Source organism: Pleuronectes platessa, chromosome 9 (assembly GCF_947347685.1).
Source record: "Pleuronectes platessa chromosome 9, fPlePla1.1, whole genome shotgun sequence".
NCBI classification, from domain to species: Eukaryota; Metazoa; Chordata; class Actinopteri; order Pleuronectiformes; family Pleuronectidae; genus Pleuronectes; species Pleuronectes platessa.
Window position 1 is genome coordinate 8,571,228 of NC_070634.1, and position 15,361 is coordinate 8,586,588.

Sequence of the window (15,361 nt, forward strand, 5' to 3'; positions counted from 1 at the left end):
CCTGATGCTGCTGCTCTTCTCCACCTCCCTCTCTCTCTCACACACACAGGGATGGACAGGAGGGATGCTCTTGCTCTCTCTCTCTCCCCCCCTTCGCTGTCGTTGCAGAGGAGCCGACAGCCCGACGCGCTTCCTGGAACAGACCCCTTGGATGCTGGGGAGGCTGCCTGGATGTGGGGGAGGAGGAGGAGGGAAGGAGGGAAGGAGGGATGGAGGCAGGGATGAGGTGGGGAAGTGGGCGGGGATCGCTCTCAGGGACCTGCTGGCAGCTGTAGTTGTAACTTACCTGAGAAAACGGAGCTCAACCCAAACCACAGAGGATGTGGTTTTGCTCTAAAAGGAATAAAAAGTTGACAAGGTGCAATGAACACTGAAACTGATGCTGCTTCAGTACTGTTACCAAAAATAGTTTATTATGCTAGATTATAAGATTAATATTTAGGTCCTAACAGAAATGTTTGAACTAACACTGCTCATCTGAAAGATACTGTTGCGAGGATATGTGAGAATGAAGAGGTTTGCACTGAGGTATTTTTTTTTCAATACTTCACGACAACAAGCCTGATGAGTTATTTAACAGCATTAACCATATATCCGTCAAAACAGCTACACATCACCAAAACACCAACACAACAGTCCCATGAGCCCCTGCGACATGTTGTCCAATCAGACCAACCGGCTTACTGATCACTACAATACTTTCAACAACTTTATAAGGGCTAATATTTCTACTTAAATCACCAATGAACAGTAGGACAATAGATATAAAGATGGACGACACGTCTCCACTTCTTCCTATACTATCCAGAGAAGAAGCCAAGATATCCTGGATATGAACGCTGCCATCTTGCATATTTGGAGTCTAACTCAGTGGTTCTAAAAGTGAGGGGGGGGGCACTCTCCAGGGGGGGCGCAATGTCACAGACGACCTGTTACTGGTTAGTGAAAGCTCCCTCAGTGGCGAAATGCTAGGGGCTGGACTTACACAAACAAATCAAATACTGTTTCGTTCCTGATCCACCAATCAAAAGAGGAGTGGTATCATTTGAACGCGAGTTGCACGTACGCTTCCGAGTATAAAAGTAACTGCAGGCATGGTCAGCGCTCACCCTCACTGAGACGACACCCTGCAGAGTTTGTGCGATTGCTCTTGTTTCCTCTATCATTCAGATATTCATTGCTTTATAAACAGTCTTTTTAAAGAATCACTCCTTCCTTAGTAATACCTTCCTGCACTTGCAGCAGGCCTATTCGTAGCCTAATCTAAGGAGTAATTTGCTCCACAGTCTTTTTTAGAAAGCTCATAGCTCCAAGAGCTAGCCTTCTAGCTAGCTAACTTCTTCCAACTGCAAATAGCCCTTTTCTCCTTAACACCTACCTTTACATCTTCAATCATCCACCATGTTGCAACAAATAAAACACCAGCACTTGAATACTATTCTGTGCTGTCCCTGTCTACATTGTGTACTGTTCGTTTTGTTAGGAACCATCGCCTAGCACAGCCTTATTCATTATTCGTGTGCAAGTCGCTCACAGCCACACATACAAACACACTCACAAGACCATGACGTTGCAATTAGAACTTTATTAACATCACACACACTGTATCAGCAAACAAACACAACTATGGACAAGTTTCTGATTCGTAAAAGTCAGGCAATCGATGCGCCAGTTGCGAAGAAGCCAAAGCTTCGCAAATATGACGAGAGCTATTTGCAGTTTGGTGTCACTGTCACGACTGCGCAAAGTCCTCAGTGTGTTTTGTGTGCCGAGGTGCTGGCAAATGACAGCATGAAGCCATGCAAATTAAAAAGGCACCTCGACACCAAACACCCCGACTTGAAAGAGAAGCCTGTGGACTTCTTTAAAAGGTAAACGTGATGGCCTCCAGCAACAACAATGCACCATCTCCAAGCATAGCACTTCCCCAAGCTATCCATCTATCAATATATTGTGGTGTAGTTGAGGGCGAGCAGCGCGGGGGGGGGGGGGCAACTATCCCTAACCAGCTTTGGGGGGGCCCATCTTGCAAAAGTTTTAGAACCCCTTGTCTAACTGATACATGTGCTGGACGAATCACATGTCACTGAGTGACGTTTTTTTTCACCCTGTTATGATAAATAACCAGCACTTCAACAAACATCAGTCTGATGAGAACGATCCAAAATGACAGAAACCATCTCTGATTAATTTGACGTGTGCTTTGAATGTATTCTTTGGTCCATGTCCTGTATATTAACAAGGAGTAGGTGGGATTTATGATATATACTGCAGCCAGCCATCAGGTGGTGATAGAGACACGTTTCCACATTTCGCAAGCTGTTATGTCGTCTATCTTTATCTAGAGTCGATGAGTGGGAGTGATGGTTACAGTACTAATAGTTTAAAGAGGGACTTTGTCGGCCCTACACACATAATGTGTAGATATGTGTCGTCAATGTTACGGTTTAAGTAAGGTTCGGACCCCAAAGCAGACACGGAGTGGGAGTTGATAGGTAGTGGAACAAAGTTTATTGCTTGTGAGGCAGGAGTTGGCTGGAGAGGCAGGGTGCTGGCTGGCTTGAAGGTCCTGGCAGGTTGGAGGACGAAGAGCCGAGCAGGAAGGCACACAAGCGTTCTGGAGCAAAAAGCGTGTAACGGTTAGAATAATTCCAGGTGAAGCGAAAGTGGAGCGTACAGGCTGCGACTAGCTACCATAGAAGACGGAATAATCTGCCGTCGAAGTGACGAGACGACCAGGCTTATATTGCAGGGATGATTATGGGGATTGAGGCAGGTGTGCCTCATCCTGCTGCAGTCACCAACCAGCCACGCCCCCTGCCACACACAACACACAGGGAGAACACAGAAAGGCAGGAGACGACACAGCAACAAACTATAAACACAACAACACAATCACCACAGTACCCCCCCCTCAAGGGACGCCCCCTGGCGGCCGACCCGGCTTGTCCGGGAAACGTTCATTAAAGTCATTCAAAATAGACGGGTCCATGATGAGGGAACGAGAAATCCACTGTCTCTCCTCTGGACCGTAACCCTCCCAGTCCACGAGGTATTGGTAGCCTCGACCACGCTGGCGTACGTCCAACACCCTATTAACTGTGTACGCCGGGTGGTCATCAATGTCAAGGGGGGGTGGGGGGAGCTCTGCAGGAGGGTTTAGTGGACTGGTGGACACTGGCTTGAGGAGAAAGACATGAAAAGTGGGGTGAATCCTTAGCGACAGGGGGAGTTTGAGTCTTATAGCAGAAGGGTTAATGATCCGGTCAACCTCGAATGGCCCAATATACCTTGGTGTCAGTTTACGGGACTCAGTCTGGAGGGGCAGATCCCGGGATGATAACCAGACCATCTGTCCCGGCTGGTAGTCCGGGGCCGGGGTGCGGTGCCGATCACGGAGATGTTCCTCCACGGATGGCACTGCCACGCCAGTCTCCTGAGAAGGGAACAGAGGAGGCTGGAAACCATTAGCTGCCATGAAAGGAGACACACCTGTGGCGGAGCAGACCAGGGAGTTGTGAGCATATTCAATCCAGGCGAGGTGTGTGGCCAAGGAAGCAGGATGTCGAGCAGTGACACAACGCAGGGCCGCCCCAGATCCTGGTTTGCCCGTTCCGTCTGGCCGTTGGACTGAGGATGGTACCCCGATGAAAGGCTGGCTGACGCCTCCAACGCCTGGCAGAACGCCCTCCACGTTCTGGCGGAAAACTGCGGACCCCTATCAGAGACGATATCCATAGGGATGCCATGAAGGCGGAAGACGTGGGTAACCAGCAGATTGGCAGTTTCCAGTGCGGAAGGTAGCTTGGAAAGAGGGACGAAGTGGGCTGCCTTGGAGAACCGGTCAACCACGGTCAGTATCACGGTGTTGCCTTCCGAGGGAGGTAAGCCAGTGACGAAGTCGACCGCCACATGCGACCAAGGGCGGTGAGGGATGGGAAGGGGGCGCAGCAATCCGGCGGGGGCTTGATGTGAGGCTTTGCTCCGGGCGCAGACGGAACAGGCAGCAACGAATTCCCTGGTATCCGTTGTCATGGAAGGCCACCAGAACCGTTGTTGCAGGAGGGCCAGTGTTCTACGAAAACCAGGGTGGCAGGCGATCCGGGAGGTGTGTCCCCATTGCAGGACAGGAGATCTCACCACCTCAGGAACAAACAACCTGTCCGGAGGACAACCCTGTTGAACCGGCGGGTGCGGCTGGTCCCTCTGGGCCCCCTGGACCACACCCTCGATCTCCCACCCAGCTGCTTCAACCACACAGGCAGATGGCAAGATGGTGCTTCCAGCGGTGTCCTCAACCGGGAGAGCAAACTGGCGTGACAGCGCGTCCGGTTTGACGTTCTTGGATCCTGGGCGATAGGTGAGGGTGAATTGAAACCGCCCCAGGAACAAGGCCCACCGGGCCTGGCGTGAGTTGAGCCTCCGAGCCGATCTGAGGTAGGAGAGGTTCTTGTGATCCGACCACACAATGAAAGGATGAGTGGATCCCTCAAGCCAGTGCCTCCACTCCTGCAGAGCCAGGACGACCGCCAGCAGCTCCCGATTCCCCACGTCATAGTTCCTCTCTGCTGGAGAGAGCTGGCGGGAGAAAAAAGCACACGGGTGCTGCTTCTGATCAGCCGAGGAGCGCTGTGAAAGAACAGCTCCCACCCCGGAGTCAGAAGCATCCACCTCCACAATAAACTGTAGCGCGGGGTCAGGGTGAATAAGGACAGGTGCAGAAGAAAATAACAATTTCAATTTAGCAAATGAAGCCTCGGCCACAGGGGACCACACAAATGGCACTTTAACAGAAGTTAATTGCGTAAGGGGTGTGGCAACTCTGCTATAGTTCCGGATAAACCTGCGGTAGAAATTAGCAAACCCGAGAAACCTCTGTAGCTGCTTCCTTGATGTGGGAGTAGGCCAGTCGGCCACTGCCATAACCTTGGCAGGGTCGGTCTTGATTTGCCCCTTCTCCACAATGAAACCCAAAAAACTAACAGAAGACACATGAAACTCACACTTCTCCGCCTTAACATATAAACGATTCTCCAGGAGTCGTTTAAGGACTAAACTAACATGTTGCACATGCTCCTGGAGATTGCGAGAGAAAATCAAAATATCGTCTAAATAAACAAACACAAAACAGTTCAACATGTCCCGTAGCACGTCATTAATAAGGTTTTGGAAAACCGCAGGTGCATTTGTGAGACCAAAGGGCATCACCAAGTATTCGAAATGTCCCAGAGGTGTGTTAAACCCAGTCTTCCACTCGTCTCCTTTCTTGATTCTTACTAGGTGATAAGCGTTTCGAAGACCCAACTTCGTAAAGATAGAGGCCTCATGAAGGGGTCCGAACGCCGAGTCTATAAGCGGAAGGGGGTATCTGTTCTTAACAGTAATGTCATTGAGACCCCGAAAGTCAATACAGGGGCGCAGCGACTTCTCCTTCTTTTCTACAATAAAAAAACCCGCCCCTAGCGGAGAAGACTAAGATCGAATTAGTCCAGTGGCCAAGGAGTCAGTAATATATGTCTCCATGGCCACTCTTTCTGGCTTAGATCAATTATACAATTTACTGGAAGAATAAGGAGCGTCTGGAATTAAGTCAATGGAGCAGTCATAAGGTCTGTGAGGGGGAAGAGAAAGAGCGCGGTCCTTGCTAAACACCTCCCGGAGGTGATGATAGACTGAGGGCACAGAGCTGACGTCCACTGGTTTGGGGGGTGACGGTGTTGAAGACATGGTTGACGGGATGGCGGAATGTAAACAATGAGAATGACAGAAAAGACTCCAGTTGAAAATGGAGACGGAGGACCAGTCAATCTGTGGGTTATGCAACTTCAACCAAGGAAGCCCTAGCACTATAGGGGAAGCCGGAGAAGGAATTAGAAAAAAAGAAATAATCTCCCGGTGGTTACCGGATAGCATCAGGTTAACAGGCGCCGTGCGGTGGTTGACCTGAGCTAACAGCCTGCCATCTAAAGCAAAAACCCTCTTAGGGTGAGAAAGAAGCTGGCAGGGGATCTTTGCCTGAGAAGCAAAACTAGAGTCGATAAATTTGTCATCGGCCCCTGAGTCCACTAAAATGGACAGGGAACGGGAGGACTGATCCCACGAAACAGTCCCCTTAACAGTCAAACGGGAAGGAGATGAACAAACAGAGGACAGGCTCACCAACGCTCCTCCAGTGATCGGTGAGCCCCCCCCTTTTAGCAGAAGCAGGCAGTGCATTTGCAGGTGTCCGTCCTGCCCGCAGTAAAGGCAGAGACCATGGCGCTGGCGACGTTGACGCTCCCGTGGAGTGAGTCTGGTCCTTCCTAGCTGCATGGGTTCATCGGGACCGGAGGACGGAAAAGCGGTCCGGGAAAGCCTCCTGTCGGGACATGAAGGAGTAGATGGAGGAGGCACAAGCCCCCACTGAGGGGGATTCATACTCTGAATCATGGGAGGGGTGAGACTAACTTTCCCTAATCTCTCCCTGCGCCGCTCGTGGAGACGAGAATCTAAACGAATAGCTAAAGAAATTAACTCGTCTAGTGAGGAGGTCTCATCCCGAGCGGCCAATTCGTCCCTCAACTCCTCTCTTAAGAAAAACTCCCTGCAACGCTCTTTCATCCCACCCGGCCAGAACGCTTTTGTGCCTTCCTGCTCGGCTCTTCGTCCTCCAACCTGCCAGGACCTTCAAGCCAGCCAGCACCCTGCCTCTCCAGCCAACTCCTGCCTCACAAGCAATAAACTTTGTTCCACTACCCATCAACTCCCACTCCGTGTCTGCAGAGGCCACAAATATGGCAATCCTTCCCATATTTGTTGAAATATTTCAGACTGGAGCAAAGTAATGTGCCACTCGCAGGACAATAATTAAACTGACTGTGGTTTGTGGTTCTCATCGTTTCATTTAACGAAACTTTAATTGACTGTATCTGATTGGACTATACTGAATAAAATGAATTATCGCCAAAGAGGAGAAAAGAAGCATCAACAGCATGTGCTGGAAAGAAGAGCAGGATATAAATAGAGCAGAACAGGGGATAATAAAATACAACAAGCACTAAAACAAGTAGATGGATTTAGCATGAGCAGGACGCATGAAGCAGACAGAAGTCAAAGCAAAGAAAAAGGGGAAAGTGAATAAGTACTTTCGCAATAGTAGAACATTTTTGTGAGGTCACAAGTGATTTAGTTTTTTATGGGGAAGGAGTAGAACTCATTACAGTCTGGTTTGAAATCTGCCTATTACTCTATTCTGTGGTCTGATTGCTCCGCCTATTAACTGCTGGACAGAGGAAGGAAAAGCCTCCACCAAGATGACCATCTCTGTCTGTAATTTACTATGTTTGTCAGATAAAACTCCTCCTCAGGGCTATTACTCTCCGTTTCATAGTTTCCATGTAAAACCTGCTCTGGACTTCTGAAATAGAGGCTACATCCCTTTCAGTGCTGGACATCTCCAAATCAACTATTGTCACATTCTCTTTAAAAGAAAAAGAAGAGGAGTGGCACATTTAACCTTGGATTTTAAAGTTTCATCAGAATGAACATCATCTTTTTGTCTTCACTGCTGGGTGAGTACCACAGATAAAATGTGACTTACTGACGAGGCCTCTACTGAAAGAAAAGAAGAAAATCCAGGTTTCTTATATAAAAACATGTGTCTACATTAAGTTGTCAGAGCTAACGTCAACTCAAAGCTGTGCTCTGTTATTTGATGCATTTGTGTGGTGAGCTGAGTTATAATTTTACTGGGCTTTTACTGAGCAGCTGGGAGATTCAAAAGGTGAAACAATTTTAAATGATGTGCACCAGCCAGGATGTGAACAAGGCTCATGTAAATGATTTGGACAGGTCTGTCAAATCACCGTGATGACTGCTCCCTCCACGACAGCCATGAGTTATGTCGATGTTAACTGTACGACTGTACTGTGTGGATGTGTGTGAGTGTGAATGAAAATACAGGAAAATGTGTGCACATTCCTTTTGTTCCCATGGGGATGATAGCCGTCTAAACAGTCTCATTAAGGACTAGGAAATTCTCCTCTCTGTTGCACTGTGTGGCAGTAACATTACCGTGTGTGTGTGTGTGTGTGTGTGTGTGTGTTGGCTCGGATGGTATGTGACTTCAAAGCATCATAGACTGCTAGTATGTAGGGATTAACTCTTATTTTTTTTACTTTATATTGTTTTGGTTATATAATCCAAACTCAGCGGTGAACCATGACTGACTTTCTGCTGGAGGCTCAAAACCATCAGAGCCGGCTGTGGTGTTACTTCTTCTTTACTACTAAAATCAATCCTTGTGAGTCCTCCTCAAAGTCAGTTTTTTTATGTTTGGGTGCTGGGAGTTGTGTGCAGAGCTGTTTTTAAGCCGAGTGAAGTTAGAAAATGTTGTGTTCATCCTACCTGGTACCTTTAATGAGGGCATTGTGCGTCATTGACTGTTTTTTTCCCACAATCTTCAGACCCAAGTTCACAATTTTTCAAAATTAAGCTCTGTAATTCAGCTCGATATAAAACATTACAGCAACAATATGAACGTAGTGCTTTTACTTTGAAATAATAAATGCAAATTATCAAAATGATCTATTGGTTATTTGAACCAAGATTGACTCAGTTGTCAAACACTGCAGTATATTATCCGAGAAGATGTAAGGGTCGACATTTTCATCTCAGTCCAAGATGTATTTTTCTCCTGATGGCCACATATTAGACTGAACATTCTTCAAACACAATGTCACAGATGTGGCAGAATGTGATGATATGAGTTGTGTTTGTGTAAAATAATTTCTCTGTGTTTCAGGTGTAGTTCCCCATGTTGCTGCATTTAAAGGTACTGGCAGACATGATGAATCAGGGTCCACCTGTCTGACACACAGATACAGTACTAGTATTTGACACCGGCATGCAAAAGCCCATAATGTAGCCTCCCCTGTTCCTGCAGGATCTCTGGAGGCCAGTGTCTCTGTGAAGCCTCCAGGGCCAAACATCTACCTGGGTGAGAGTGTGCTCCTGCAGTGCACAGTGGAGTCCCTCGCTGCTTTCGTGAAGAGCTACCGGTGGTTCAGGTCCAAACCACACAGGGCTGCCACCCCCAGGCACCTGGTCTCTGGTGACAGCTACTTCATCACAGCGGTAACACAGGAGTACGCCGACAGGTACTGGTGCCAAGCCGAGTGTCGGGAGAACCGGACTGAGTTTGAGCTAAAGGCCCGGCTGGTCTCGCTCGGAGTGTCAGGTGAGCAGCAGCCACGACTGCAGCCTCTGCAGCCAACATCAGGTTTCTGCTTTGCACAGGACAAATCAGATGAGTACAGAGGTTGTGTATTCTCAAACTGACTAATGCAGAGACACATAGAGGCTCTTATTTTCCTCAAAACAGCCTCTGTCACTCCTCCCTATCATGGGTAAAAACCTGGTTTATACTATTTCTAATTGATCAGAAAATTGTCAGAAGATTTTTCAAAAATGTGTTTATTCATTTAAGCTTATTTTGGCTTCATGACTGATTGTGTTTAGCAACAATACAATGTTGAAAACCCCTTTGAGGGTCCCTGGAGCGAACCCTAGCTGACATTAGGTGAGAGGGTACACCCCGGACAGGTCAATCTCAAAATGTAAAACTGTCAAAAATAATGTACATTAATTATCAATAGGATATCTTCATCAGTCATAAATTTTTTTTGCCAAACATTGAATCCAAAAACAGACACAACTCTCACTGGAGTACATGATTTATTACAAAATGTTGCTGATTTGTATCTGTATATTTGTATGTCTCTTTACTATTCAGAGGTTTGTTTTTGGCATAACATGCAATAAACCAATCAGAGAGCCATCTACCATTACCTTTAAAAGTATTAGTGTCCTTGCACCAGCAAGGTTATTATAAGGGCAAGTCATCATATTTTACTACCTTTTATTACTCAATGTATTGACATTGAGTAATTTTATAATAATGAGACATATTGATGTCTCATTATTATAAAATCTTATGTCATCACTGTGAGATGTGAAGCCCTTCTCCTGCTTTAACAACAGTGAGCAGGACACAGCTGTTGCCGAGGAGCAAACAAAAGCATGCTAACATTAGATACATTGATGGTTTTATGTTGTTCATGTAGGAATTAAATAGGCAATCTGACCCCTACTGGAGAAATTCATGTTGACTGGGTTTGACAGATTATCACATGAGAAGGGGTGTTTCCTAAATGTATACTTGTTAGTGAAGTGTAGGCACAGGTGATTTTAGAGACTACAGTCGAGCAAGTATGGAGATTAGAGTGCAGCTGAAGGCAAATCACATTAAGTGAGAGCACAAGTTTCACAGACAGCGGAGATTTACAGTTAAAACTACAAGGGCATTCGGTGGAGCGCACCTCCGCCAAGGCCCATCAGTCCCCTTAAATTCAATCAAGCTGCTACACTCACTCATAGATATTAGTGCCATAAATGTGCCAGATCTTTTTTCTTCAAGATTGCTCCCTTGGAAAATGGTGAAAGTGTTGAAAAACGTAGAATCTCAAAATGTTACAGGAAGATCCAAATATAATGGCTTCTTCTATGACTCAAACCAAATTGTTCCACCAAGTTCCCTGCAAATCTGTTGGGTTGTTCTTGTGTTATTTTCCTTACAAACAAACAGACAGGGGTGAAAACATGACCTCTGACCTCGGCAGAGGTAACAATGGCAGACACATCCATGGATTGCTTTCATATGAATTTACTCATCCCTGATTGGTTGTCCAAACTTTCTGCCTATGCCAAACACATCTCTGTTTTTGTGTTGTTTCTGACATTTTGTCAAGATATGTGGCTATTTCAGTTATTGGTCAGATTGACCATTCGTCAAACCAGGATACGTCTGAAAAGCCTCAATCTCAGACTGTTTCTGTTGCTTCTCTCATCTTCTCTCCTCTTTTCTTTTTCTCTCTATCAACCTCTGTCCTAGAGTTGCCCCCTCCCTCGCTCTCTCTGACTCCTGACACCAGACAGATGTTCAGTGGGGAGTGTTTCACTCTGCAGTGCCTCACATCTCAGACTAACTCCTCAGGGTGGAAGCTGGTGCATTTCTCTCCTGACCTAAAAGCAGGGACCTCAAACCTCACCGTTCACTATTCACCACCAGGAGGTAGCATGAGCCCTTACAAGTCTGAAGCATTTGTGCTCACTGCTGCCAGTGGGACCAGTGGAGTGTACTGGTGTGAGGGCGCCAGGGGCCCCAGCAACGCAGTCAACATTACAGTAAGCTGTGAGTCTTGTGTAACAGAGAAGTTTCAGGACAAACTCAGGAAGAAACCACCGACTTCTGTGTAGCACTGAGGATTAAATAGGACTGTATTTAATACAAAGGTAACATAAAAGAAGTAGGAGTTCAATCTTGCCTTCTATTTTTCTCCCACAGATGGCGACATCATTCTGAAGACCCAAGCCTCCCCTGTGTTTACGGGTGACGATGTCACCTTGTGTTGTCAGTATCAGAGCGGCGAACACAAACAAACCAGCTTCTTTAAAAACGGAGCATTGATTGACTCTAACAGTTCGTCCGGTTCAGACCGAGTCATAAAGATGACTCTTAAGAATGTGACACGGGAAGATGAAGGCTTCTACAGGTGTGCGTCCCACGACAGACAGCTGCAGAGTCCAGAGAGCTGGTTATCAGTGAGACCGGACAGAGGTCAGCTGAACATCATCACTCTGCTGTGTGTTCTATAGAAGTGGATCAGTGTCACATATCAATTGTTGTGTCTTTTAGGAAACTTCACATCAGAGGAGACTCCAGCCTCCACTGGTATTTTTCTTATTTATATACATCTACTTGGTTTGGAGGAAATACTCAATATTAATCAACACATTTTCCATTATTGAGTGAATCCTTTTGGTTGCCAGGTTCTCCTCCTGCTCTGTCTTTTCATCAAGGTATAATTTCATCAGGAAGATCCCTCAGGATCTAATGAGATGAAAGAAACTAGAATGGAACTCAGTAGAGCGCATATTCACCAAGGCCCAGCAGTCCCCTTAAATACAATCAAGCCGCACCAAATTTCACACACTCATAGATATCGGTCTTCTACATGCGGCAGATTTTATTCATTAAGGTCCAAGAATTATTCCCTTGGAAAACGTTTTAAAAGCACAATGTTAAAGAAAGAGATAAAAAATGGCTAGATCAGCTTAATACCAAAACACAGTGGGTCCTTTCCTGACACTTACCACATCTGTCCGCCAAGTTGATTGGAAATCCAATTGTTGTTGTTATTATAACAGTTTTTATTTATTTAAACAAGTATTATGTCGTCTTGATCAGGGTCCTGGAAATGGATCATTGCTTCATGTGGGATTCTACTTCTGATCGTCATTCCTTTGACTGTTTGGCTCGTTTGTCACTACAGGTTAGTATTTATAAAATCTTCATCCGTCTTGACTTCCTACTTTCTACTGCATGAACGACAAGCCCAACAGGTGGTGAAGTAAATGATTCACTGCCTGTTTTCTTTTCTTTTTTTTTATTTTCTTGAAGGTACCAGAAGTTCTGCACTTGGAGCTGCTGGCCAGTTTCCAAACAGGAAGTTCCAGCAGGGGTGCTTCCTGCGACCAAGCTGGATGTGACGGAGGTGCAGTGGGACCTGTCCTGGATGGAGATGTCCAACCTGTTGGAAAAGGATTCTTATTGTGGCACTTAAAGGGAAACTCTCTTCTGAAGCCCAGAGAAAGTATTAACTACAGGGTCAAACCTATGAGAAAGCTCAGTCAGTGCTGCAATTTGTAGTATTTGATGGTCACATGTCAAAATAGTGCTGCCTGATAAATTTTTTAATTGAATTAAATGAGATGTTTAGTATTTATAAGTATGACTACATTTGCTGATGGTGCAGTTTGGATAGCTTCCAATACAAATGTTATCGTTTCATCTGTCACATTTGTCAATGTCAATACTTTTGCATATTTAAACGTCCCTCCTTTGAGTACATTTTGAAACTAAGAATCGTATTAGTTATATCTTATTATCTAATCATTAATATAATTGACTGTTCTAAATCATTTTACATGTATCATTTCTCCTGTGTTTGTTCGAGGTTCCATGTTGTTTGCTCCCTTTGAATCATTATTTGCTATTTCTTGTCGTCTGAAGTTATAAAAGTCATAGAAATCGTCGTGCTTGTTTTATATATTTTAAGGCAGAACAAACAACTACCAAGAAACTAAAAACAATTATAAAGATTAACCAAAAAAATACAATTTGACACAAATCCACTGCAAACAGACAAAAAAAAGACTAAGAGACACAACACAAGTCTGAAGTGGCACAAAATGGCTACAGAGAGACACACAAAAGTACTACAAACAGACAAGAAATGTAGAAAGAGAGAGAAAGAAAGAAATACTCTACATATATATTCTATATGCACATGATAATATATTTCCATTCACCTGATTGAGTAAAATAGATTTTTTAAATTTCACAATTTACTTCGATAATTTAGGCTCTGGATTTAAATGCAACATTTTTTTTGGAGAGACCCGAAACCATTATGTGTCTGTCAAGATAATTAAGACGCATGCCACACTGCATTAATCCTCATATAATACACTGTTTATCATTTAAATGAAGCACATTACTGTAAAATAAATACATGTGCATGCCTTTAGAAGCCTGCATCTTTGGTAGTAATTTAATGCAGTTGATTTTATTTTCAGTTCTTCTCTTTATTAGATTATAGGATGAAAAGGAACCTGAGAAGAATAGTTTTTTCCACTTTGTTTGATAAGCAGGGGTTTAAAGAAAAAAACACAGCTATTTCTAATAATGTTGAAGATATTGGCTGTGTCAGGGATTACATCTCTTTGCGAGGACTTCACTCTTATAATGAGTGATATAAGTCACAGTATGAGCAACAAAGTAAAGACTCAAGATCATCCAGTGCTACTGTGTGCACACAGTTTGCTAAAATACAGTATAAATATGACATGGATTTTCAGGAAAGCATTTGGTCTGAGTTACCAGAGGAGCAGAGAGGTGACGTGAGGTGCAAGACAGAGAGCAACATTAATATTACAGCCCTGCACTGTAAGACACGCTGAAGAAGAATCTGTCAAAACATCAGGTCAGAATTTTATCTCATAAAAAACTTCTCTTACATAATGAATGGTGTGTTATGTTGACAAAGAAATGAAGTACAAAAGGGTACTCCTACACTTCTTGTTATCTTTGTACAATAATACAAATTTCTAAAGAACATCTGCAGCAGACATTGGTTCTTTATTGTCGTTGATATGCTGTTCATATAAAGTTCATATATTCCAAAAGCCTCTATAGCAGGCAAACCAGTTAGGCCTCATTGATAGACCATTATAGCTGCCAATTTGTTGCATTTTGCATTAATAGATCACTACAAACAGTACACGTCTTCTTAAATAGACCTAAAATCGACTTTAGACAGAAAGATGTTAAGGATCTCCAGTACTAAGAATCTAAAACAGTAAAAATTAACTCTGAGATGTTTTTGAAATCTGACCTTCAAAATCATATTCTCATGCCATGTGTAAGGTAGGGCAGTCGGTGGATGAACAGAATGTGTATCCATTCATTGTTGAGGAAGATATCAGGAAGTCCTACAGACAAACATTGTTGTGCATTTTAAAGAACAAAGTATTTTCATGTGAGAGAACAAGCATTTCAATGAAAACTAGGGCTGCGCAAAATGATCAAAATCTCATATCCTCATGTAGAAGTCATTTCATATCCAGTTAGTCATATGTATTGTAATTGGTCATCCGTCTCCGTGATTCTTTAGGTTTTGTTTGAGCTCTGAGCTGTGTTACTCTCATCCATAGACACCTATGAAGGTATTTTCTGCTGCAAAACACCTGTGCAAAGGAATTTGTGGTTGTAGAAAATTGTCTTTTCTTAAATGTTCTCCATACAGTGTGACATGAACCTCTTGGTAAAATAAATTTAAACTATTTAAGTCTGAATTTCGTTTGGAAATATCTTCGGTTGTATAATGTTCACATGTTCGTTTGTGATGAAATACTGCGGCTAAGAGTTACACGACGAAATGAACAATAGAGAATGAAATGAAACAAAATACATTTTCTACCATCACACAATGTGTATGTGTATGTATGTATACATGCATATGTATATGTATATAAACATATATGTAAGTATATATTGTATATATATATATATATATATATATATATATGTGTATATGTGTATATATGTGTATATGTGTATATATATATATATATATATATATATATATATATATATATATATATATATATATATATATATATACACATTAATACTAAGACAAGAAGGTGATAAGACAGGAGCCATTAAAAAATCAGATGCTGCAATTAAAAGTCCACCAAA

At 43.9% G+C, this 15,361-nt stretch overlaps 1 protein-coding gene across 3 annotated transcripts; it reads left to right on the top strand.

The window, feature by feature from the left end:
• The first annotated feature begins 6,647 nt into the window (after positions 1–6,647).
• Positions 6,648–13,133, top strand: LOC128448627 (uncharacterized). Of its 3 annotated transcripts, XM_053431367.1 has the most exons (8): positions 6,654–7,550; positions 8,783–8,812; positions 8,924–9,217; positions 10,931–11,230; positions 11,384–11,656; positions 11,735–11,770; positions 12,287–12,371; positions 12,500–13,133. In XM_053431367.1, the coding sequence occupies exons 1-8, from the start codon at positions 7,520–7,522 to the stop codon at positions 12,660–12,662; spliced, it is 1,212 nt and encodes a 403-aa protein (XP_053287342.1). In that variant the 5' UTR covers positions 6,654–7,519; the 3' UTR covers positions 12,663–13,133. The 3 variants fall into 3 exon arrangements, with proteins under 3 accessions (XP_053287343.1, XP_053287344.1, XP_053287342.1); XM_053431368.1 differs by lacking the exon at positions 11,735–11,770 and having other exon boundaries at positions 6,648–7,550; XM_053431369.1 differs by lacking the exon at positions 10,931–11,230 and having other exon boundaries at positions 6,650–7,550.
• The last annotated feature ends 2,228 nt before the right edge of the window (positions 13,134–15,361 follow it).